The 27,683-nt window shown below is 36.3% G+C and overlaps 1 protein-coding gene across 5 annotated transcripts in view; it reads right to left on the bottom strand.

Moving 5' to 3' along the window:
• The window catches only part of TFPI (tissue factor pathway inhibitor), a 36,204-nt gene extending 16,471 nt beyond the window's left edge, over positions 1–19,733 (bottom strand). The window contains exons 1-4 of one of the 5 annotated variants that reach the window (XM_080398408.1): positions 19,170–19,733; positions 13,551–13,620; positions 9,407–9,523; positions 1,795–1,995 (exon numbers count right to left, since the gene is read on the bottom strand). In XM_080398408.1, coding sequence (XP_080254534.1) covers positions 1,795–1,995; positions 9,407–9,523; positions 13,551–13,560 — 328 coding nt within the window. In that variant the 5' untranslated portion in view covers positions 13,561–13,620; positions 19,170–19,733. The remainder of the gene's footprint in view (positions 1–1,794; positions 1,996–9,406; positions 9,524–13,550; positions 13,621–19,169) is intronic. The other 4 variants (XM_080398407.1, XM_080398405.1, XM_080398409.1 and 1 more) reach the window with 4 other exon arrangements.
• Between the last annotated feature and the right edge of the window lie 7,950 nt (positions 19,734–27,683).

The following is a 27,683-nucleotide window of genomic DNA, read 5'->3' on the forward strand; positions in this document are numbered from 1 at the left end:
CATAAACCATAGTAATTTTTATCAGGAAATACAGATGTGTTGTGAAACAGACAATGTAACAGTTTTAAGGCCTGATCTAAATACTACATAGATGTGAATTCTGGAAGGGAAGGGAGATGGGAATAGAGACATTTACATTTATTATAAACAAAGCACAATGCTATAAATGAGGTTGTCTTATACATATAGTCTGTTTGGGTCAGAAAATCCAAAAAGGAGCTTCTGGAATCAACTTTCTGAACTGAAATTTCTCAAAGTATTTTTTGTAACATATATAAACTTGCTGTGCTTGAAAGCAACCTATACTAATCCTAGAAGGTACAAATTTATATCCTGCAAAGCAACTCAGTACCTATAGCACATCAGCATTACCAGCATCTCAGTACCTATAACATACCAGCAGTTTCCAGTTTTATGGAAAGGCCCAGGGCTGGAATAAATTATGAAAATAGGGCAAACAAAGTGACACCTACAGAGATCTGCACAGTTGTAGGGTGCTACCAGGGCACATGTCTAACAGGCAGGAAAGATTAACAATCTGATTGTGTCACATATTCTCAGAATAACCTGTAAACTGTTCTCTACTGCAGGATTGCTCAGTATCACTGTCTTGAGCTCAGTAACACTTAATGACATATTTTGCTGCTGGGCATGTGTGTCGTGTATGTCAGGCATACGTGACTGAAAAGTATTTTCTATTGAGAATTAATCCTTCTGTCTTACCTCAAAGTCTAAATAAATGAACATCCAACATAAGAATTCACTTGGGGAAAAAAACACATAGTTGGTATACTATCTGAAGGTTATCACACACCTCTGATGAGCTTTTTATTCTGGAATTTTCTTTGTATTTCTGTTACCCCCCCCCCCAGTAGCTCCTTCACTCTCGCTTCCTGTTTACACAGCCAGACACATTCCAACTAATTCCCATGAGTGCAAGATCCATATTAGGTATCCAGAAGAAATTCTCAATAAGACTTTAATTCCTTTCGTCTCTAAAAATATGAACTTTTCAAATTTCTAGCTCCACTGGCATTAACTTCCAATTTAAGAATCTTCTTTCATACGCTCCTGTGAGGAACAGGAGTTAGTTACTTTCACAAGCCTGAATGCCTTAGTTAATGACAAGGATCAGTTTTAATAGCAAAAACAGCATTCACAAGGCACTTCTGCGTATTCTACTGTGTATCATATTTTGCATCTTCTTTTCCTCTCTCTAACGATTAATTGATGAGGTTTCAATAAAACAGATCTTTTATGACAAATAGCTATAATTCACATTTTTAGTTAGAATTATTTACTACTGTAGTTCTAATTACATTGAATCATAGCAAATGTCCAAGATTCTGGACTCCTATCAGCTTCTCAAGTGAAGGAGAAACCTGGGATCAAAAATTATGTTAGATACTCTGAAAGCAATAAACAACATCTGTGCTGCTCACCAGCTTAGCCCAGCCTCAACATCAGTTTCCCTTTAAGAACTCATTTAAAATGGGGCTCTAGCTAGAAAATAAGCTTTCTCGCACTGGTGTCTCTATTCCACAGGTCCACTAAAAAAATTCACACTTTCCATATCCTGAACTTTTTATTTTACACAATTTATTTTAATTAATGCACAATAATTCAGATGACTACAGCCTAGTGTAATATTTGGGAATATAATTAGAGGCACCACATTACTGTGTTAATAGGCACTGAAGAGGGTCTCTACTTCCAAAATTCATACAGTTTGTTGATGAGAAATAACAGATGCAAATGAAGAACTGATAGAAGGATAAAAGAATGGGTACTGGCCTGTTACCACACACTTCCTCTGACATTCTTCCAGCGTTAGAAAGTTGTTCTCATTCCCGTGGCATCCACCATATTCAAATATTTCACACTCACGGCTTTGAATATTGAAATAATAGCGCATGTGAATTGCTTTACATGGACCTTCATCTGCTTTCATGGCACAGACTGAATGCCCCACTTTCAGTGGTGGCAAAGCAGCACCTGTAATATAGAGAAGGAGAATATCTGTTATTAAGCTATTTAGCTTCACTACACAGTGTAACTTCAAAATGAGATTGCTCGTGTCTTCTGCTAGAGAGGCACTGCATAACATCTGCCTGTAACACTCTGAACACATAACCATAGACGTAAAAAGAAAATCATCATCTGCATTGGAACACAAAATCCATTCAATCAAACCAAATGTGTGGTTTCGATTTTCAATCAAAATAGCTCACATTAAAAATTTCAACTCCTCATCATAAACCTCTAAATAGCTATGGATAGTGGCTTAGTCACAGGAGCTACTGAGAAATTCTGAACAACAAACACATCGAGAAAATCCTAGTAGCTCCTAAAACCATAATGGCTATTCCTGCATGAAAAAAAGCAGAAAGAGGGTTCTTTGTGCTCAGGTCCATGCATTTCTAATAGTGAACATAGCTCATGAAAACATCTCGTAGTGAACAGTGCAGGAAGAACTAAGCAAGGCAGCCCTGCAGAGGGCACCATTCCCCTATCAGATTACACTTTACTGGTACAATCATAAGGTCATCATATTGTCTTATTTTATTTGATGTCACTGTTCTTACATTAGAGCTTTCAAGAGCTAAGTACCCAACTAGAAAGTTAAGGCAAAAAGAAACTGTATCTTTTCAAACCGTGTCATTTTTATGTATTCCAATATACATTACTAGGTCAGGGAATGTTTTCTAGAAACTATCAGATGTGTACCGTGAAGAACAACACTAGCATACTTTTATACTGTCAACGTCTATAAGGAAATTCTGACTGATGATGCAGTTTGTGATACTGTTCCCTTATCAATATATGGTTGAATATATTTTCCTGGTTTGCTTTTTCAAGGAACTATTTCACCCTAGAGGATTTTGAAAGACTTACAGAGCTTGTGTGCTTGCAATAGCAGCCAAAAGAACAGACCTGAAATTTTCTATTCATTCATTCTCCCAGAGCTTACCAGAACAATGATGTCTCTTAACATGTATATGAAAAGTATCTATCCATGCTCTTTGCAGTCATCCAGCAAACAGGATTTAAAAAAAAAAAAAATGAATGAGAAGAGTTTACATGATCTGTTTACACAGCTTCCTACTAGTAACTAGATTAAGTTTCCAGTTTTAATTACAAGAATCCACAAAAATCAGGCTTTATGACATGGAAAAAAGAAAATCTGTATAGCTACTACCTACCTGCTCAGTGGATACCTAATTTTAACATATAAAATTGCCCTTATTATATTATTTTTAAATTAAATGCACAGCTGATATAATCCTCATAAATACTGAGGTCAATGGAAGTTTACCAATTTTATTCCATTTTAGCCACTTATAACTATTAAACCTACAGGAAAGAAACAATTTTCAGCACTAAAATAGTTTATCTCATAGCATTTAAATCCTTAAAAAATTAACAAACTTTATTACACAATCACCATCAACACAAAAATTGTGGCACACAATTAGGTCTTCCAAAAATGGACAATGTGATGTTAAAATACAGATTAGGATGGCTAATTCCAAAATTCTCGTTCAATATTCAGTCTCTAAAACAGATTTCTGAATTTTGTTTCTTGCCAGTTTCCTTATCTGAGTCTTTCTGAGTCCATGAAGAATTAGGATTTAGAAGTCAGAAGAAATTGCAAGTTGGACCTCAAAGGTCTAAATTTCTCCAACAGATTTGGGAATCCTTTGGAAGGGATTTAAAAAGGCTCAACTTGAAAATTTGAGAGGATACTGCATCACAAAATGAAATTTTGGAATTCCCCCACCCAGTAATAGGGGAAAAAATGCCTTCAAAACATTAAAGTTCTCAGTAACTTTTGGAAGAACTCCTGAAACGGTAAAATTAAACATTCAGAGTTCCACAGAAACTGATCCAACTCAGATGCAGTTGGGGTGAGCGCTGGCAGCTAGTTTATAAAACATGTTATTTTCTTGGCAGACAAGAAATGAGATCTACTTGACCTGTGTCAGTGACCCAGTTCAGTCTACAAGAGTTTGTGAAAACTTACTAGGTTTCCTAACTACTGGAATTTCAGACATAAGGTTATGTCAGCTTGTTTTTTGCTTGCTACATTATGCCACATGAATGTTGTGGGCTATGAAAACAGAAATAGTGTGCAAGCGTAGTTGCAAAACTACACAAGGATGATGAGCAAATGGCTCAGTAGAGTTTATCTTGGGAACTTTCTGGTCTCAACTCCTTGCTTATTTCCCATCAAACCCACAGAACATTGTTTTGCTTACCTCCTAAGGCCTTTCCTCTGCAGTCACAGTGACACTGTTACCAGTCAGATGTACTGACATCTGCTGCAAACAGACTATCTGTGTCACGCTTTTTGGCAATCAGACATTTATTTTCTTAGGAGTGCTAGAAAGTTACCATTCTTTGACTAAAATCTGTACCCTGTGAAACCCCCAGGGGCCAAACCCTCCAACTATGAACAATAACCAAGTGACTCGAAAAAAGAAGTCTCAAAGGGATTCATGGGAACTGAATCATTCTTGTGTCTGGGAACAGTGAAAGAACTCTTCCCCATTATTTTACACCTGGGAACACTTAACCCACACAGCTGATATAAAATTAGCTCTCCTTCTCAGGTTAGAGCAGTAGATGAGAAGGCAAGCACGTTTGGCCCGTAGGTCTGAATGCATACAAATCTGCCTGTACTCATGTTGCACATGGAATATACCCTGAGAAAACCAATTCTCTAGTATAAGACCTTCTCCTCTGCTCTTGAACAGTAGAAGAGATTGTTCCTACTACATTTTGGGTCCCGTGTAAAGAACACAGGCTATAACATTTAGAGACAGTATCTGTCAGGAAGGTCAGTGAATATTCTTCAATAGAAACGTGGAAAGGAAGTTGGAACAAACTTTCATGGAGTTTCTTATTCAAGTTTTGGCATATTTCTATGGGATAAATACCTTGAGACCTTTTCTGACAGCTGTCCAAATTGTTCTTAAAAAAACTCCAGTGAAGTAAAATTCCCAGCAGTCAGTCAGTTCCTAGCAACCTGAAGCAGTCAGTTCCAGGATTTCACTGCCCTTCTTGCAAGACAAGCCTTTTTTATGATATACAGACTAAATATTCTTTATTACATATTATTTATTTTGTACTTCCTTTAGTGCACAGACAGAATAATTTAAAACCATATATATAGCAAATTTGTTTTGATTTTCTAATCTAACGTTCGTGTCTTGCAATTCAACACTGATGCAGGACAGAAAGTGGCTTCCTGCACTCTCAACCTTTACTTTGGAGTCTGCAGGTTCAGCTCCTTCCTAGGCTGCTTGAAGCCTTTGTAGTGCAGTAGTCCCGTAGCACTTACTGCATCTTTTCAGTAGGCCACTTCTGCTCTACTTTCTTTCTGATAGCTTTAGTCTCTTTTTAATTATTTCTATACTAAATCAACTCCTTTCTTCCAATCTTTTTATTATCCTTGCTTTCTAACCCTTTTTCAACTCTCATTTGGATCTCTTCATATTGATCTGAATTACTGTAAAGGTATGCTGCTCAGAGCTGAACAGAATCCTTTACCTGAGGCATTACTGGTGCCAAATAGAGTGGAATAATTATCCTTTTTTTTTTTTATCCTTTTTTTTTTTTTTTTTTTTTTTTTGCTTAATACAACACAGAATTACTTGCCTTTTTTTACAATATTGCATTATTTTTGTAATGCTCTGCAACTTCCTTTTACTTCCTAGCAACTATAACCCTGTTATACTGGTGCTTCAACAGTTATTTTCTACCTCATATTTATAAATGCATCAGTTCTCCTTTTTATGTATAGCATGTTGCATTTGTCATTTTAAAAAGCAAATGAGTTTAATCTTCCACATTGGACCTGACCAGGTTGGATATTTATTACTCATTGAATTTAGGCATCTGGTCCAAAGAAATTTAGTCTACAGAATTACAGGACTGTACTACCCTAGACCAATAACACTGAGTTTGTTTTGACAGAAATACATCAAGTAATGGTTAGAGCTGATGCTCCCTGTCACACAAAAGTTATTATTCACCATACTAAAACCAAAATAAAGCAAAGCAAAACCTCCTCTCCTCCCTCTCCTCACGCTCTTCAACTTTTTAATATAATGACTCCGTTACATCAGCTACATATGTTTTCATAACAGAAGGCGCTAATTGTCCGCTGCTCTGGCTTAACAATCTTTCCACTCCATACTGTGGTAAGTCCGAAGTAATGCTGATGAAATGGCTCACAATGAGCATGAGTTTAGTGCAGGTATTTTATGTCACTACTTTCTTCCTCCATTCCTTCTGTTTTCCTACTTTTGGCAGCTGTCAGAAACAGGATACTAGCCAAGACTGTTTCTACACAGCACAGACATTCTCACATTTGCTGTCATTTACATGGCAACTTCCGCAACTCAAGACACTGTATTTAACACATGAAGAGCCACTATTAACTAACACGCAGAAATTTCATTGAGACTTCTAATAATCTCCAGTTAGTCATGCTGTAGCCCTGAGCACTTGGACCTTACATGATCAGTGCACAGCACTGTTACCGCTTTACCAGTAAGCAGTCTAATATTACAAAACCAGTAGTGAATAATGTGTCTAATCCTCTTACGCTAATACAAGTAAAACCAATACTTTTTTCCCCAGGCTGTAAGCATAATATGACTTTCAGACTTTTAGGAATAATCTGCAGCGCTGGTTGTTAAAAATACATCCTTTTAATTAGAAAGTGAACTAGTTTCTGTATTATAGCTACAGCACAATAAATATGAAAGACAACAGTATTATTGTAGAGCTGCTTTTCAGAACAGAACTATATAAATTAAATGGGAAGAAGTAAAACTGTAATATTTCTGACTTTTTGTATAAAATACTTTCTGGTTTTGTTAGCTTAGGTTATGGATTCTCAACCTTATAAGAGTTTCTGTGGTTATCCTCAATTATAAAGATATGTTGTCATTTTTGCAGGCTTTCTTGTAAGTGTCTCTCTTTGATAAGTGATATCAATACTGAGCACCTTGTCACTAATGAATAGCTGTTTCTTCTTTCTCCGTCTTTGTCAGTTTGACAGCTTCCCACCCACACGCTGTTCAGTGCTCTTCCTACCCATGTGTTTCCTACCCTTTCTTTAAGCAGTCACATTTATTCTTGATAAATTTTCACAGTCAAGTAAGAAGCATATTGAACTTGTGAGTCATTTTCTTCAGGCTTTGGAACATCAACTAAAGTGCTCCCAACCACATATGGTATTATTGAGCAATATACAAACTAGTGATTTTACATCTTTTATTTTTGTTATTAACCTTACTTATTGGTGGAAAGAATTACAGGTTTTGCCAGGAGAGAACAAATTGAGAATCCTTTTTTATTCCACTGGACTTGACTTGCAACCTTAATTATTGCTGTAATTTAAATACTAATAGACAAAAAAACCCTCAAATTCACAAAGCATTTGTACCCAATGTGATCAAAAAGTATGATATTATAAATAATGGATGCATACAACCTATTTTATCCTTTAATATGTGAAACTAATTCAATTCTACGTTGAAGTATGTCAATATTTTATAACCATCTAACTCAGAAAATAAATGCTATTAGTGAAATCACAGCCTACAGAATTTCTACTGTTACTCACTGTAATTCAACAGAGATCAGATTTTCACTCTTAAGAAACCACAAATATGATTTTAATTACCAACTACCTAATTGTTTTATAGAAAAAGAGTACTGCAACAATAATTTTTTTGTAAACACTCCAAGCAAGTCTTCAGTTGTCACAAAAACAGAGTCCTAGTTTAATTTCTAAGCATCACTTTTGATTGTTTTTTACTTTGGCATACAAGCCGAAAAGTTCAGAACTGTTCCTCATCCTAAATCAGTTACTGGTTGCATAATCTTAAATAAATGGTTGTGAAATAACCAAAGATAAAATAATGCCGATTAATTTCCTTAGGATTATCTTCTTATTGTCTTTTACAAACAAAGTAACTAGAGGAAAAATATGAATCCAGTAGATTCCTTGTTCTGGTGGTGAAGTGTTATTTTAACAAGCAAGACAATTTGGTCTTCATGAACTTCAAGCAGACTAAGGATTTTTATAAAACTATTAGTTGCAGGGCAGAGTGAAGATAAACATGACTTTGCCCTCAAACAAGAAGGGCATTTATATACTTCAGAGAGAAGTACATAAATTAAATATGTAATTTCATTGAAATATTAAAGAGAAACAAATTTATTCTGTATGAAGCAGTCTCGACTACATAACTATGTTCAGCATACACTTAATGTGGAACAGTGTGCATCTTAAATTGTAGTGACTAATTGTGACAGTCCTAGAGCACTAGTTTCATTTGTAGTATAGCCATGATTATGCAGAATTAATATTTTTGTCTCAAGGAACAGTGATGCAAAAGTCTGATATAAAGAAATAATCTGGATGAAAAATCAGACAAGACATAGACAGATCAAGTAGAGTGCCAACATCAATAAAAGTTTTCTCTTAGCTGCATTCCCAGCTAGGCTTCAAAATCAGACTTTTCAAATGGGAAAAGTAACCACTGCGTAGTTCTCTGTAGCTTAAGACAGACATCACAATTTTAAATAATTGTCTCAGAGGAGAGAATAATATTTTAGTACAGCACAAAAAGTGTACTTTTCCCTTATCTGTTGCCTCAGAATTTTCTGGGAGGAAATTAAAAGATCTTTCACAACAATATCCAGTATAGAAGTTTGATCCACCTCACTTAATTTCAGTGAAGTTAAAGTAAGCAATGATCTTACAATGGTAAGAATCCTAGAACCTCCCCAGTTCTAACAGTCACGCTTCTGACATTATTTTTATTAATGAGATTAAAAATCTCTAACTGATGAAGTTTTACTTATCCAGCACTCTCAAGTCACTTAGGGCTATACAAAGAGCTTCTTCAAGGCCCAGAAAAACAACTAGGGTAGTAGTTGCATCATCGTTAGACCAAACTTTGTAAATTAAATGTGACTCGAGCTGTGCACAGGAGAGTTAACATGAGTCTACAATGTTATTAATCATGTTTCTGCCCATTTGCATGGGGAGATAAAACCTGAGTTTACCAGCTGCATGTTCTTTTTGCAAACATTGAACTTTTACAGAGGTCGTAAAGAGCTTTAAGGGAATAATCTTGATATCTAACATAATGTTTGGTTAGGATTATAAGGTCCAAAAATCATGGGAAACAAAAGCCATCAGAGAAGGCAAAATTCTAAGCATTGCCCTGTTAGTTAGGAACCAGTGCTTAGTAACCTTGTAGCTTAGTTCCAGTTTCAGAAGTTTCCCAGAAAAAACGCAACTACAGAATTGCATCTACAGTGCATTTTAACATAGCAGTTGTTGTTTGAGATAGTTTTGTGTCATTTTGTAACCTCTTACCCAGAACATCCTCTTCGCCATCATCTAAGTCAGGAGTTGCATGCCCAGTGATACAGACGAAGAGCAAGATAAAGGTTAAAGGTAAGGAACATCCCTTCTTTCTTCCTTTCATCTTTCCTGTATAACATATAAATGACAATATACACTTTAATCAAATTCTTTGAATGCTCTTCAAAAGTCATTAGCAGGGTAGCTCATAGTCACACGTAGGTAGCTATACAAACTAGAAGCTTTGGAAATAATGTGAGCTATGTTAATATAATTATATTGTTAGCACAACGAAAAACAAGACAGGATTTATAGTTATGCTCAGCTGATTTCAAGTCTCCTATCCCATCTTCAGTACAAATCAGAGGCATTGCTTTACTTTCAAGCCACAATCAAAATCACCTCCCAGAACACATAAATGATTAAAATTTAACACTTCATACTCTTAATGTCCTGATCAGTTTTACACATTGTATAATTGGCTGGCATGTCCAATCCTTCCAAATAAGTTTCACTCTGTCTGCAGATACTAGATTCATTTCCACAAGCATAGGATTCTATTTTTAACAAATATTTCATCAATTTATAGTTACCAAGTTCCCAGACCTCTGTGTAAGTTGCATTTCACCGGAGTCTGGATTTTTTGCAGCATGGGCTTCGATGCTTTAAGAAGTATTTTGTATCTTGTAGATGCCTTTAATATTAAATACCTCACTGAAGTGCAGAGCTATTATTTTTCGCATAGAACCAGTACAACCATAGTCATTCCACAAAGAAAACTTTTATTCCATGGCAGCCAGCACATTCAAGTTGCCAAAGATGAGGTTATGCATGCACATATGAGATTACCTCTAGAAAAGTTTTGTTTTAACTTTTTTAGAAATACATATTTTCCAACTAACTACAAGTTCCGTAAGGGTTTTAATTAGACAACAGGCTCAGTTATCTCCTTTAGCTACCAACAGATAGATTCCCAATAGATACCCTCTTTTCTTAAAGTACAATACTAAGCTTTGGCTAAGTTAATTAATATTAATTTAATGGAAATTAAAGATCTAAGGATTAGGACGTTCCTAGCCTTCAGACACTGTTTTGTCTTTAGTGGTTTTGTTAACATGCCTGTGAAGATAATATGTCTGCATCACCTAAAACAGTGAGGGCAGGACAGGCTATGGGAGCAGATGACATGTCACTGTGCTTAGGATACAGCTTTATAGCAGAAAGGCTAAAGACATGATGCTGAAGTAGCAGGTGACATTAATAGAAGTCATCTTTAACAGATTAAACTTTTCTCTGTCAATGAAGTTAGAATAAATCATTACTATGGTACATCAGAAAACACTAGCAAGCAATGACGTCTCAAAAAGGGGAAATATGCATTGTTTTCCTTAGAAGTTTTAATTTGTAATCATTGGTATAGTTGTGACCCTTCATAAAGGAACTTGCAAATTATCCACAACCTCAGATGCTCATGGATTAATTCCAAGTTTGCTCCTGGGTTCTTTTCCATATTCGAGTTTTTCCAAACATGACAGCAAAACTCTCACTAGTTCAGGAAAACTCTACTTAAATTTGCTTTTGGATGACCCCAAGCTGAGGCCTCAATTCCATCTTCCAGGAATCTACAGAGTATAGATTTAGACTGCAAAATGTAGCAATCCATTTTTACTCAGTTATCAAATAGTTCCAAAACCTTGTTCCCAAGCAGAAGAAAAATATAGGAAACAATCAGCCGGAAATGGAAAACTTCAGTAAGATTCTCTTTTTCGTATGAAAATAGAATTTTTTGTATCATGAGCTACCATATGTAATTGCCACTGTGACATTATGAGGATAAATTAGTGCATTTGTACAGAGAACAAAAATCTACAGTATTTCTGTTTTTCCACTGAACACCTACATTTCCCTCAAAAGAGTACCTTGTCAAAAGTAGGGCTTCTTGATGCTTGGGCAATTTCCTAAGAGGAAAAATTTAGGCTGTATAACTGCCTATCTGCCTTACTGCAAATTCTACTGACCAAACACTATCTCCTTTATCTTCTTGCTAACCTTTCCCTAAGGTCACACATTCCTAGAACATTGTGTCAGGTATGGGTGGAGGTGGGATGAAGGGGGTGAAGGTTTTAGTACTGAAATGCTTAAATCCTTCTGTAGTTTATTTCTTATAATTCCTAAAGGAAGAGTAAAATCTACGATCTAAGTGAAATTTGCACTGTTTTTTCAATTAAAAAAACGAAACCCTCTAGAAAAGTCCAAGTTTTCCAATTGAAAAAGTTCAGCTGCTCAGTAACAAAAACTTAAAGCTGTAAGCCTCTTCTGACATTGATTTTATTTCTTTTTTTTTAATATATTCTGTTTATTTTTACTGTATTTATATTGAAAGCACAATTCAAGATACTTCATCTATGATGTTTGGCTCAGTAAAAGATCAAATTGTGTACATTTGTGAAGGAGACTGTCATGGGAAAGATAGAAAATATTTTGAGTTTAAATAAGTCATGTTAAACAGTCTGATTTATTTAGGTCAAATTCTGAAAACCTCTGGGAGGAAATATAGCCCCTTACTCCACAAAGGTCCTAATTTAGGACAGTCAGGAATCAGTCCAGCATTAATATTGGCTTTTCTTTACGTCAAAGTGTCATTAATGCAAATTTCATAACTTCCTAAGACATTTCCTTATGAACTGGAACTCTACTGCTCCCAAACTACCTACCTTTTGAACAACACATTTTCATATCTATAATAGACAACATCTGAATTACTTGACAAAGGAGATCAAAGGTCTATGGGTAATAATTGGCACTGGTTTATTTACAGGTTTAATTAAATACTGTCATTTGTGAATAATGCTATTAGGTTCCCTCAAGCTGGAATATAGATAGGCAAGGCAGACCACAAGCTATCAAAGAAGATCCCAGTAACAAATCCTTATTACCTGTTCTTATAACTTGGGCCTTTTCTATCCTGCCACCTAAACACAGAAATACAAGAAACCTCTCAAGATCTTTTTTTTTTTGCTACAGATAGACATATATAAAACTCAGTGCGTTCTCCATGTAGTTTGCAGCCCAGCCTCTGGAGCCAGATCTTTTATGTGTGTGTGTGTATATATATAAATATTTAACTTTTTTGTTTGGTGGTTTTGGAGTTTTTTTTGTACTTAGCAGTCCCTTCAACACCAATTTCTATAGTTACCAGAATGTTTAGAAGAAAGCATTTCTTCATCATGTTATTTATCTCTAACTAGCTAACTGGAAAAAGCAACATAAAAGCCAGCATTTCCGGTAGTAGCCAAAACAGACAGCTTTAGAAAATGGCATAAAGTGACTTTGTACAAGTGACACTGTACAAGTGACTCATTCACACTGACAGCCCAGGAAATGGAAGTGCACACACATGCACACAAGAAAGGCAAAGGATATAAGTTAACAGAGGAATGAACAGCAGGAGATAGGATGTGCACACTCAGAGGCTGAGTTTAACACAGCCTAAAATTAAAGATAAAAAGGTCTAATTAGATTACAGCACCTCTGATATAAAAGCAGACCTTTTTCAGTTCACTATACTTCAGAAACATTATATTTGCCCTGTGATATCTTGTACTACTTACTAGGATACTTGTATGACACAAATTTACTTAAACATACCTGTAGCATTGTCTCCCAGCTGGCAAAGTCAGTGAGCTCCCTTAAAAAGTATTTTATTACATGTGTTATTTTACAGCTGTTTGAAGCATCATGCCTTCTCATTTACTCCAGAGTCAGTATGAAGAATGAAGTAAGTATGATTTCTATCACCTCGGCTCTGATGTAAACTGAACAAAGAATGATGCTACATGCCTTAGCTTTATAAGGCCCAGAGTCAGTGCTGGTCTGTCATTTAAACTGGCTTCTGCCAGAGCAAAACCTTGCAGGGTCGCAGTAACTCCACAAGAAGGAAGGCGGCCCACTGTGGATCCTTAGCACACAAACATCACTGATTTAAAGCACGAGCTATCGAAATCCCACTCCCACTCCCAACTTCTCTTCTTCCTGTCCCCTACAGTAGCAGCCCTAATAGTCTGTATCAGTCCTGAGACCAGAGAGTCCATCAGATTCCTCCAAGAACTTCAACATCCCTTCTTGTTATAAAAGAGAGTTTTAGTTGGTTACCTGCCTCTCACCATTTAACATAAATGTTGGCTTGCTGCTGCACTATTCCAGTCTCTTAAATTCCCAAGTGAAAACTGGGAAGTGAAGTGAAAATTGGACAGTAAAGTAAAAATTTAGAAAAACAAAGGTCTTCATTAGCTTTAATGCTAAAAAGTTTTATGACCTGATGTCACTGTTTCAGATTTTAACTCCTGCGTCGGTTCTGGTTTTATTAAGGTTGTAAATGCTGCTTTACAAACACAACTGATACATTAATTGAAAAAAACACCATGCTGTGTTTTGAAAGTGAAACACAAAAAAAAAAAAAAAAACAAATTAGTAAGCCTATCACAAGAACACCTTTCTTTTTTCACATAACTATAGACTTTTCTTGCCTTTTCACTTTCCTTTATCAACTTCTTTCGCTTGTGCTTTAAAACTGTTTTTCATTTTCCCAGCTTAGCTCCAAGACCTATTTATTCCCTTCTCCTAGTCAGCTGACACCTGGGATCAGGTACTTTTGCCATCCTACCTCCACTCAGCTTCTCTTGTGACACAGCTCCAGATCCTAATTTCCGCCGCCATTGAGTTCTTCTTACCTAGCTCAGTCAGGGCCTCACATCCATGATACCCATCACACAAGAGCTGGAAACTGGATATATTCTGGGAGGCAGAGAGATGGCGATAGTATGCCTTGGCAATAGTGGCCTGCAAGTAATTTTTGTAGCTCCCTGGTCATGCAGTGCAGTACACCTGATGCAACAGTCTAAGTGAAACATCATCTTGAAATTAAGAGTAATTTTTTAAAATAGCTGTACTTTTTGCAGGAACGCTGGATTTACCTTCATCAAATCATATAACTACTAGTGATACCTTTATAATGAATGACTGATGATTTTGTTGCTACTTCTACTAGTCACAGGGGAAAAAAAAATAAGAGAAAACACATGGCACAGGATCCAACATTATGAGCTTATCATAAAGGACATATTGAGAACATCATTTAAATTTCAGGTTTCACCTCACAGAAGATCGATTCAAACAGAAATAAGGAAATAAGCCAGTTATTTATTTAAACATGGCAACTGCATCTATCCAACATGACAATCTGAGGTAAATCTCCACTCCACATATACAGCCTAATAGGGAAAGGAAATACTCTTTTGTTCCTAACAAAATATTTTTAAATGTAGACTAAACTAAATCACTAGTTTCCATAATTTCATAAATCTTAAAAAACAAACCACCAAACCTAGCACACTCAAACCTGTACTACTTGGAAAGAAACTACATCTTTGTAACAAAAATATTGGTCATTTAGTCCTACTCCTAAACAGGGAATGCCTTCAGCATCCTAATAATAGCTACTCTCAGAGCACAAAAGCTACTAGCAAAACAGATAAGCAGCGATATTAGGGTTTTAGGGACACAGTGTATCAGTCCCAACATCAGCATTCTAAAGCCTTTAGCCTGTTTTTTTCCTAGCAACTTGGACTGGAAAAGTATAGAGCATGTTTTCAAATCACAACTGTGCTTATTGATAAATAATCATGTATTTAGAGGTCAGCTAACTTACCACAACCTTATTTTCTAATGGAGAGAGTAATTTCAGTGATGTATATTCGTTAACAACTCATTTATGTGTAATTTTACATTGTACACGCTACAGAAACACAACTACTTGATTTCGCTGAAGTAAAGCTGTCAATTGCTGAAAATACAACAGGCAGGCACAGGAGGGAACTACCTGCCACACTGATGTCTCTCATGACTGATTCTGAGCATACCTGTTAACCTTTGGAACCTCATCATGACATTGATCACATTTTGCACATGTACCAAGGGTCAAAATACAAGTTGCCTTGCCTTGTCAGGTAAGTTTAGCTCACCCTGTCTATCTTTCAGCTGGAGACACCACATACATTTTTACTGCAATAGATGTTTGAGCCTTGGATCATCACGCCGGTTAGAAATGCTGTAATTGCCATCAGTGGGAATACCCCCAGATTCAGACTGCCTCAGATTATCACCCTGCAATTGCTTAAAACCAACATAAAATAACACAGCCATAGAAAAGAAAGGGTTGTATTCCCTTCATCTCCCACCATAGATCATGCTGCTTATTCTGGTGGCAGTGCCAGCTTCCATGGACCTAGAGCATTCATCAGATGAGTCTCAGAGCACAGAGAACTTCAGCCTCATCTTTCTGCACTACCTTTTCTCTGACCTATGAAAGCATAAATCATTGTTCAGAACCTCATTATGTTAGAGACTGTACAAATACAGAGGAAAAAGTCAAGGAGGAAAATGTTTACAGAAAATGCTAATTTCTGTGAAGTTCATAAAAACTGTACCAACTAAGTATTTCCTTCATATAATACTTGTATTTCTGATTTACTTGCTGCAATAGCTATTTTCATTATGATTGTTTTAAAATCAGTTCTTTTGGAACATTCAGTTTTCTGGAGGAAGATTGAACTATCTTGTGCCCAGATCATATCCTGGGTCAGCATGTTCAAAAGCTTAGTTTCGGTTTTTCACTAAGCAGTAAATCAAATTATCCAGCTAATTTCAGAGGTATACTCAGTTGTGAACAGCACACATCAGGGAAGACGGAAACAATACTAAGGATGGAAAATGAACAGCTGTATCAACAGCAACCAGAAATAATTAAGGAAACCAAACAAAGGAGTTGTAAGAGAAAATTAAAAGGACTAAAAATAAGCCCATTTTGCTGTGAAATAACTATGAGAGGAAAGGAATTATACAATTCTCCATATGGTTTTGTTTCATTCTTTCCATTGGGGTACTCTGTCCCTACTGCAATGTAAAAAGAGTTTCCTAAAAGAAACACACAGAAGTAGGTAATTTGTCCCTTTTTTTTAAGACAGTTCTCCCTGGTTTCAGTGTGAAGAGGAGCTTTAGATATGAAGACTCACATCAGTTTGTAGTTTTTGGAGAGAAAATATAACTGTTTGCAATGTAGCCCAAACAAAGAGCAACAGAAAGTACTGGAACTAGATTTTGAACAGTTTGCTCTGAAATTGTGGGATATAAGAGTCATGTAGTTCTTGGGGCTCCTAAGCTTTACTGTTGTTTTACTAGTTTTTTACTTTAAAATTTATTTTCTTGTTCCTGTACACATGCTCTGACTGCCTCTGGCAGACATTCTCAGAACATACTGAATGCATACCAACAAAACCACAATAGTTACAAAGCATTTCAAGCAGCTGCTACCTAATTTTAAAATGCAGAAGAGAGTTACTGCCAGAATCACCTTTTTAAAGTAAATGTAGATGCTAGGCAGCTTCCAAGAATGTGCAAGACAGCGTCAATGTCTCTTTTTTCCCAGAGGAGATTTAATATTCATGCTTCCAGAAACAATCCTAATCCCATTGATATACCTGAGAGAGCAATCTCTGTTCTCTGCCCTAAAAGTAATTCAAATCCACAAAGTCAGAAGAATAGCATGAAGGCTATTGGTACCCCTGTACTGGAGAACAGACAATCTGAGTGCTGGTATCTGCTCCTGCTCATGCATTTTACTTGGAAAGGTTATTGGAGAAACATATAAACAGTCCTGGAAGCTAGGTCTGGAATCCAGTAACTCTCCTTCTCTAACTGTGGGTTTGGTCTAGCCAGAGGTGAGATTTCAAATTAACTAAAGGCTCTGGACACATTCTCCGAAAGCCTGGTAGGAAGCTTGTTCTTTTAGACCTTTGTTTTGTCCTAGGCTCACTATATCCTGGACCACTTTCCCCCCCAATCTCTTAACATTTCCTCTCTGACAGAAAATCTGCTTCCTTTTGTATTCTCTCCCTGATTGTCCTTTAGATTTGTCACTGAACCCTAAAATAGATACTAATAATTTAGAAGTTTTTACCATTAGACTTTCAAAATTAACTCTCTGATGAGATTAAGGATAGATAAATTCAGTGCCATTAATTGCTCTATCTGGCTTGAGTCAAGATAATTATGAAACTTTAACTTACAGTTATTCTGCATTTAGAATATTAGATAGATGAGTAACAAATGAGTTTCATTAGCAGTATTAATAAATGCAGCACTCCACTAAAAGGCTAAATGCACTTTAAAGGTCATATAACTACACCGGACAGCTGAAACACATTAAATCTACAGATTACAAACTATGCAATGCACAACATAAGCATAAACACACAGGTTACTGAAAGTTAGTTTGAAGCACACTTAGAAATTCTCCAGCATTAAAGTTACAAAAATTTCAGGAAATAGATTTATCAAGTAATTGCCCATATAACTACTTTTTAATGAACCCTTTCATGTGAGACACACTGACAGGCGAAAAGGACACAGCAGAATGTGTTTTAATCATCATAACCTCCTCAACATCGCTCTGTGTGCATTACACACAAAGTAAACTTGATTACAATTCTCAAATTCACCTTAAAAAATAAATTTACTGTGGATATGGATACTTGCTGTCTTCAGAGACAATCACAAACTCTCTCCTAATAGAATTAAATAATGAGCAGAAGATTACAAAGGGAAGAGGCTGACAATTTTTCCCAAGTAAGTGCCTAGCAATTCCTACAGCATGCCTTTGCTGTTCCTATCTATACTGTCAGCTGGACTTCCTGTCTTTGCGTCTGTCCATAAGACATTCAGGAAGGAAGGTTTATATCTTTACATGTTTTCCATGAAGTACTTTGATGACTAATTTATAGAGTACTGAGTCACATTGACCTTCTACATACTGCCTCCATCCAAATTGTTATTGTTCTCCCTACTCCGCTTTTCCCATTGTTATGTTCCTTTTCCTCATTTAAGTTGTATTTAGGTTTTCTAAAACAGTTATTTACCTTTTAGCAAACTTTTTTTAAAGAATACAGGCTTGTATCACTGTTTTTCATTACATAGTTACTAAAAATGAAGTTTATGTCAATCCTTCCAAGTAAAATATTACCAAAACACCAATAATATTCTGGGGTTTCAGAGTGGGTGGGGGTGGTGTGTTTGTTACATTGGCAGCGCTGTAAGCCTCATTCACAACCCTCCTCATTGTTCTAGGGGTTTTTGTTTCTTGAGAATTTCAATATAGATTGTGAGTACAATTCACTTATAGTAGCCTTAGCTTAATTTGATTTTCCTAAAATGTTCTGTATTTCTCAAAATATTAATTGCCTCAAATGTTACATACTTTAGCAGGATTTGAAATAGCCTGGCAGACCACTTTGCCTTAATCAAGCCTCCCTTGGAGCTACTGTAATGGAGAAATTGTTTTTTTTAAAAAAAAGAGCTTGTTTTCAAACTCCAGCGATAGTTCAAAATTAACATATTCACCTTTAGGATGGCTTTTTTTCAAGGGACTGTCTTGGAGCTCTAAATACCTTAGTCTGAGATTCTGACAACCAATTAGTTGTATTAGTTGTATTAGGTGTTATTCCTAATCATTAAAGTATATTCACTGTCCTGCTGTTTCAGATTTACAGAGAAAAAGTGTCTCCCTTTTTGCAGCACTCATTGCTGGACTTTAAATCTAAACATCTGACTACTCCATCTACCCATTCTAAAGAAAACATAGCAGTAGATAACTCCTTTCTGACAGCCAAAGAAAAAAAGATATCTCTCATGTAAAACTGAAAGTCTGTTACAAAGTACTTACCAAACTCCTAGCAACAGTTCTTGAAGAAAGAAGGAATTCCTGAATCAGTGCTGAATATGATCCTCCCCTAGTAATTCACGCTGCAGGGGTGTGGTGTAAAGCTTCAACGGCAGGACTGCAACCCGATCTTCCCAGAGCAGGCTCTTCTTGCCTGTGGATTAATCGGCTAGCTGTTCCTGCTTCTTGTAGAGCACATGGGTTCACTCTGGGTAGAAGTCAGACATCTGAAGCAGCGTCAGGGACGCTTCCTGTTTAGTTTTCTGATCTCTCTGCAGTTAGAGCAACTGTTTTCTAAACAGCACTAGCTAAAATGAAATGTGTTTTTTTAAAAATGAGACACAGTCTATATGATATTCTATTCCTTGTATCTTGCAGGCTTTAATACAGTTCATGAGGATGCCACATTCATTGCCTACTCAAGAGATACACATTGTGGCTTAGTGTTGGGTTTTGTCTGTTTGTTTTTAAATAAAGCCATGCTATTCACTCTAGATCCAGGCTCCATTCATCACAGTATCTGGAGCTGTACTACAAAGGCTATTCTGCCTTCTATTAGAACATACCAACTATTTACAAATCACACTAGTATGTGCTACAAGTAAGTTAAGTGGCTGAAGACAGGGATGGGGACTCTAGTTGTAAGACTGAGACCTTGTAGCTTGTAGATGTAGAGACAGACAACCAGCATCTCAGTCCTGGACACATGGGATGAGAATTTCCCAGATAATTAATTAAACAGCAACAAAGACAGAAATAAGAGCTGAAGAACAGTAACTTACACAGTTAGTAGCTGTGACTAATTGCAATTATTTGTGGGCAAAGACAAGCAGGTGGGTTAAGTCACTTTCTTTGGAGAGTTTATTCATCTGCTTGTCACCATGCTGAAACAGATTAGAAGTTTCTCATAGTTAACAGATTAATTCTCTCTAACACAAACTGAAGCACTCCTGGCAGCTTCTTAGGTCTCCTGTCTGTTGTTCCTGACTGTAGGAATGTTTGCAATACTTCAGGGCAAAGTCAGTAGTGAAGTGGAGTCTACTGACTATTAACTGGGTCAATAATCAAATGGATTAACTGCCCTGAAATGGACTGGAAGCAGTCACAAAGTAAAGAGACAGTTTAAATGCTGAGAATGGGGTTCTACCATGCAGTTACTAATTACCAACTCATAGCTCAGATAAAGCAAGGAGCAGTGCAGGTCAGGAGAAGTCAGTTAAATAGAAATGGTTAGTCTGTCATTTGTGTGACACCAAGCCTCTGATAAATGTATTTTGGGGGCCTGTGTATTAAGACTTAGCATCTATCAATGCTATCCATAAATCTCTTTGATGGTCACAAGTAAGACAGCCCAAAACAGAGGTACTAAAATGACACCAAAATTTAAAGAAATCTCAGTCTGTGATTCTATTACAATAGAAATAAAACCAACTAGATTTCAAAAAAAATACTTCATTTTCCTTTTCTTAGGGTGCATCTATGTGGGTAAAAGGAGATAGCTTCAAATTGGCTCCACTCCACGAGTCATTTACAGATAAGCTGCTTTATTTTTAGTCATATTGGATGCTGAAAGGTCTGAATTTACCAGTCCATGCAAATATATACTGAATCCAAGTGCCTTACCTGGTCAAAACTTCAAGTGCAAGATCTCACTCAAGTCACTCAGATTTGGGGTGCAAAATAATAAAGTAATTCTGGAAGAATAGTGCACAGATGAAAAAAAAAAAAAAAAGAAAATGCTACAGTTTTAAAACACATTTGTCTTCTTATGGTCAAACAAGTTGAGAATCACATATAAAGAAAAGTACTTTGGGGAACATATAAGAGAATGAAACCCCGTAGTTGGATTAAAAGTTAGATTAAGATAGCTTTAGTAAATGATGAAGCAGGATAAGAGTAAATATACCACCACGTGCATGAAGAACACATATTCAAAAGAAAAATTCAAAGGAAATAGTATTTCATATTAAGATTAATATTTTTCTTTCTATTCTGTTACTGTCTCTCCAGTTTCCATGTACTGTCCATTTTGTTGTCAGGAGAGCCTCTGGACTCCTTTGCATTATAACTATAACATAAAAGGCTTCAGCTAAAACTGGAATCAGAATTTGAAGATGGGAAAAAAACTGTTTTGAACTTTTAGTGGGATCAAAGAATTCCATTCAGCTATGACCTGGCCTAGGCCATCACAGTAACCTCTGGCTCGCCCTGAAACCTGCTGATAGCTTAAGACAGTTGTCAATAGTTAAAGGTCCACAGTGGAAAAAGTCCCTACAACTCTAAAAAACATTTTTTGTTCCTTTTTAGAAGGGGTTCTCAAGATGAGCAAAATTAAATCTGTGAGCTCTAAAACACTGAAAAACACTTTTCTAAGGTCCCATGGGACTTTAGAAACCTCTCAAAAAGTAAAACTTGCGAATCATGAAACTCACCAATCTAGCTTCTCCTTAAGAGATCACCGAACTGGTTATTTTTATTAAGCTTTGTTGCTGTTCTGAAGAACCCAAGAATCCATACTTAGGAATTTTCTAACCTTTGAGTATGTGCCATTATCATTATATTCTCTCTTCATGTTTATTTATAGCATGTGCTATGTGAATCAATTGCCAATACAAAGATTACCATTAGGAAGATCACCATTTTGCATGTCTTGTGAGGTCAACCCACAGAGTCAAGCTCTGGCCAGTTATGCAACAGTAGGAACTGTACACATTATTGAATCAGTGTGAGAAAAGACCATTTACAGTACATACATCAGAGGCCAGCTACCAAATTCTGCTTGTTTTTCAAAGATTCCACTGGCAGACAGCAGGGTCAGTACAAGCCTAATATTCCAGAACCCTTTACAAGATGCTTTATGCTGTCTTATTTTGAAATTACTTGGGTTTGACAGTCAAAAGAAAATCCAGGGAGCATTCATATGATTCTTATTCTACAGTCAAAATAGCTTTACTCAGGAATTACAACCCCAGAACATCACAGATTGGAGAGGGACACAAAAGGCCCAGCTGGAAGGTCTGAAGTACAGCAGAGAAGACCAGTGCCACTGAATGCATTCCAGATCATTCTTATCACTGAGAACTTCCATAAAGGAATTTGACACAAGCACAGTTTATACTGCATTTCTGTTAAAAAAAAAAAATAATAACATTTACTTACAACTCCATTTTTCATGGCCTCTATACCTCACTATACCTTATCTCATCAGTAAACAGATATATGTAAGAGCACAACTAAAGTTAACTAAAACAGAGATGTCATTAAAAAAAAAAAAGCGCCTTGGACAAGGCTCTGCAGAGTTTCAAGCTAAGAATACTGGATTTTAGCCTTCTGGCAGTGCATAGAATTGCTACTGAGAAATTAGCGTAACAGGGAATAAATAAACAAATAGATAGATAAATAAATAACTAAATGGAGAAAGCTTTATACAAGATGTCAGCATCATTACAAGCAGACACTGCTTGAAAAGGCACACTGACTACCATCTGATCACAGGAAGAATCCTTTAGCTCCATGTTCTTAACTGGTAGTTCTCACTGCAGAGCTTTCTGGTAATAGCTCCACTTTTTCCAACAGCAAAAACAGGAGAGAATGTGCCATCCCAGAACAACCCCTAGTTTGGAGCTGTCTTAGTTCCTGGTCTGCAGAAGATCGTAAGGCTAACTAACAATCCTGATGGTAAAAGTCTTAGGATTTGAAAAATGCTTAAAACCCACAGGTGAAACTCTTTCTTGACTCACACCAGTGACTTCAGGTCAGATACTCCACCCTCCTCTCTCCCTTATCAGCCATAGTACTACCACAGCCTACATTTCCACTGCAGTGTGGCAAGCTACTACTAGCTGGGAGTATTGTTAGTGCCAGCAACACATCAGGAAAATGGAAGACAAGGGTTCATAACTAACCTAATAGCTTCAGAGGACTGGGGCAGTATCATTGTCTTCTGGAATGTCTGTCATCATTCTGGGTTGGAGGGTCATGCCAAGACCAAAAGGAGGGAAAGACAGTGAATTTCAAATTCTCCTATACTGTGCCTCTTTATTTGTACAAAGTGGATGTTCTTTAGCAGAACATGTTGTACTTAACCTAAGTGCTAAATACAGGGTGTTCAGATATGAAAATTATACACAAATGCCCAATGTTGTTATTGTTTTACTGTAGCTGAAAAGAGATAAAGCAACACAAAACTATATGAAAAGTTTTGTGTATGCATATATAACGTATGTATCATTACTTTGAACTCTATCATCCCTGAAGTGAGATTTACTACATAACACAGTTGGAAAAATACAAAAGCATTTGCTTACACAAGCTGTTCTTCCAGTCATAACACAAATGCCTCTCTCAGTGGGGGTGTGACATTGCTTGATATTTAACATAGATGTTTGTGATGTTTTGTTGCCCCCTAGTGATATAACTTCATTTTTCCACTGCTTAGGTCTTTAAAAATTTTCATAGTGGTAATAAGACTTTCTGGTCTGCTGCCTTCAATACACTGAATCATAACTTTACACTTCTACTTGGTGCTTGAATTAGATGAAAAGACACAGGTATTCCTGAATCCTCATAAGGAGCAAGATAGCAAGTGTGCATAACCACCAGCATAGTTGGCTTGCCTCATTTTGCTTAAAGTCAGAGCTAAGATACAGCAGTCACTGCCACCACAGAGCAAAAGCACCCAAGGGCCTTTTCCTCAGCACAGAAACTAATCGTCTTACAAAATGCAATGCAAATGTGACTAAGGCTTAAATTTTTGTTCTTTTCCTTGTATCACTAGTCAAACTTGACAAAAGTCAGAGGACAGACATGACAAACTTTCACATTTCTTATTTTCAGTTGGGTAGTTGTTTCCTTTCCAATTCTTTTAATCAGTTTTCTCTGTACATTTCTTTTTGCTTATGAGCTTACGTAACTCATACACTTGTTTCATCATTCATTGATTTCTTAACAGTAAAAAAGTAGGCAACCTGGACCATGCTTTAAAGTTGAAATCCTAAAGAATTAGTTCCTATTACTACCTTTTTGAAAAGCCCAGAAATAAGCTACTTCTATAGTACAATTACAATAATCAGAAAGTACAGAACATATCATGTAAAGTTTTGAATAATGTGAAGATTTCAAGCCTTGGTTCTAACCAAAAGCCTTCTGGATATCTGAGGAAGCAGGGAGTCAGGTCATTGCCAGATATCACTCATTTTCAGAGCCAGAAGCTATATGAGGTTTCAATTTCATTCTAAAACTCACACTGACTTCAAGCAGAATAAGGGACTTCTTACATAAAATGGCAGTAAGTATTTTTGTCACCTTAACACAAGGAAGGTTTCTTAATTCTTTTTTGGTCTTTATATCATTAATTTATTAAAAATTGAAAGAACTTCCATCTTAAAGTTGATTTAGATCTGAGTTTGATCATATCTGAAGCAAGATATAATAGAAGTATTACCTACTGAATTCTATTGTTGTTGGTAACTAATAAAAAAAAAGGATATGAAATGCTGCATAGTCTTGTTAAACAAATCGCCTCTCTGGACAAAGCACTTGTTTTGAAATAATTTATTCCTCACTTCGCTCAGCTGATGTCTAATTCTGAAACAGATATGGGTAAATTAAACATTTATATAATTTTTCTAGATTAGATATTTATCATGTTTTGCATCCTCAAGCAGTGTCTGTTTATCCTCCCAATCTAAGCCTTCCTTTTCAATCCATGTCCTTTAGCATTCATTCCAAATGCAAATCGAGTCTAGAACTGACTAGTTTAGTCACTGGATGTCACTGCTGCAGCTCTAAAAGCTTAGTATTTTATGTGAAAACAGAAGGCAAGTATACTTGTATGTATTTTATTCCTTCACCATTATTAAAGGATTGTATTCCTGCTGAGGTTGAAGTCAGAATGAGTTTTATTACAGGTTGAGTATTTAGAATTTTTCAGGCCTGAGGATAATTTATGCTTTTACAGGAGACTATTCTATTATTGGCTTTTTATTTCTGTTTTTAAAATCTGTTTCTATTTTAATTTTAAAATGTGCTCTTCCTTAGTTCTTTGTTTCTACTGCTTTGATAATAGTTTTATTTCTGAATTTATTTTTATATATACACCATACACAATTCTGGTACTACATATATACATATATATACACACCAGTACCAGAATTATACACATATCTGTGTATATGTATGGACATATAACATAAACATACAATCTCTAAAAACATTCCAAAAAAATTTTCATGGTAAGTTCATATAAGCAATAAATGTAAATGATTAATTGTTATAGAAATAAAACACCTACTCTTTGCCTTAACAAGCCTGAGGCAAAGCTAGACAGTAAGAGAAATGCCAACCTACATGTTCATAATTTTGAAAATTTAGTAACTTAATCATGTGCATCAGTAGTTTACAAAGTTAGTTTTACTTCTTACAGGGGCTTTTCCAAAACCCCTTGAAGTGTACTACGTCAGCAGCAAAGTTATCAATAGAAATACACTATCACAGTATTCTTTAACTGTTTCCACCTCTCACTCACATGAAACAAAATGAAATTAAATGGAATCAGGTTTTAGACAGACAACCGCCAAACAAGCAGAATTTCCTATTCATTGGACTTTCTGCTGATTTCTCAGAGAGCTGTGAGCATGCCTGTGCTTCCTTTGACTTGACAAATGAATAGAAGTGAACGTTATTTTCTCTATGGTGAATTTTACTAGGAGACACTAGTTGTAAATGCCTCTATGAACAGAACCCAGGTCACCTTCTGTGCCATTATGTTTTTTAATATGCCAGTTTCTCACAGGTTGAATCCTCCTATATTGTATGACTGGGGAATAAATAAAGAAGGTACAGGAAGTGTTCAAACCATGACATAAGGAACAACAATAGGATTTTCACAATATGCTTTCAGAAAAGTATTTTGAGGGTATAAGTGAGCAAAGGAGATGGCAACTAAGGCACCATCCGCTGCCAGTTCTGGGACGTCTGAGCAGCTAATAATGAAGCATTTACCAGCAAACATGCCAAACCTGTATCCACCCCTCAAGCCTCTGCTGCTGCAGTGTCAGACCTGCTTCCTTCTGTCCACCCCACCTCCATGCTGTGCAGTACCCTCTTGCCAAGAGTGGCTCCCAGCATCCTTGCTCCAGATGTCATTTTTTTCTATCACCTGCTGACTCCTAATGTCTGAATCAGACATACAAAGGCAATCCAAGCACAAAAGCAGGAAACCTACTTCCAAACCCTTCTGGACTGCTAAAAAAGACAACAAAGCATCACCAACAACTACTATGATAAAGATCCACACTTCCTGGGGTGGCTGCTTCCTCACTAACTCACTGGCTTCCAGCCTGCCAGATGTTTATTTGGAGAGGAAAACGCTTCTCTAGGAGATACAGAGGAGGGCAAAAGTTGTTCGGGAAACACTGCATAAGCTTTGGCTGTCTTCAGCTGCTATCCAGTATCTAAGACACATCTCTAAGCTCAACAAGTTCTTCAAGTGTTCTCATGAGAAGTCATTAGATGATTAAAAACAGTCTGTTGTTCCTGTGTGATAGCTATTGCAGTGGACATGCTTATCAGAGAATGGAGAACAATTACCTACACAGTGTTCATAACTCCTAGAAAACACCAAACAATTGTCTCCCCTTTGCCATGTTCCTGCTCTGCAGGAAGCTGGGAACAACTTGTGTTTCTTTCCCAGGTGATGGAACATTAATCCATCTTCAGCAAAGCTCATGCTACCTAGCAGTGATGTAAAAAAAAAATAATAATTTTTAAAATCTTATTTCTTTCAGTATTCTTACTACTTTTTCCAGTAATAGAGAATAAATAGTAAATAGTGAGCAAATTAGATACAAATTGGATTCCTTCAGGAAATAAAGTATCATTTTTTCGCTTGAGTTACATCACTTACCACCTTGAGTTCGAGTCTTTGTTTACCTGGCTTACTCACACAGTTTGTTATACTGGATTTTTCTGGGTGAAAGGAGGAACAAATTACTAGTGTGTGGAAGCCTCATGACTTTTTCTGTGTAAAAAGCAATTCCCATAGGTGAATGTCATTTCACATTAAGCTTTTTTAGTAGCAAACTTAAAAATCAGAAAAGCTTAATTTCCTTTGATGATCATCGTAATATTGATTTTAAAAATGCAATATTAAAAAGAGAAGAGAAATTAATTTATCTTTTCACTTTCTTGCTTGAGAAGCGCCATTCTTGATCAAAACTAGAACAATTTTTACAGACTATATAAGAAAATCTTGCCAAGACACGTTAAACAGGCAAGGAGTAACAGAGTATGTGGAAAGACTGCAAAAGATCAAATAAATTATTCTTGATTGAATCATTTGGTGCCACAGCTATAATTTGTAATGTTTTTGAAGTGAAGTACTATAAGTTTTATTTTATTGTTCATGTGGAAATTGGAGCAGAAGCATGCTCCTGGATCATGGAAATAATATAACATGTTAGTAAGAAGAAAAAAGGAAAAAAAACCCAAACAACCAAAAAAACCCCAAAACCACAG

Source organism: Falco punctatus (genome assembly GCF_963210335.1).
Source record: "Falco punctatus genome assembly, chromosome: 8".
NCBI classification, from domain to species: domain Eukaryota; kingdom Metazoa; phylum Chordata; class Aves; order Falconiformes; family Falconidae; genus Falco; species Falco punctatus.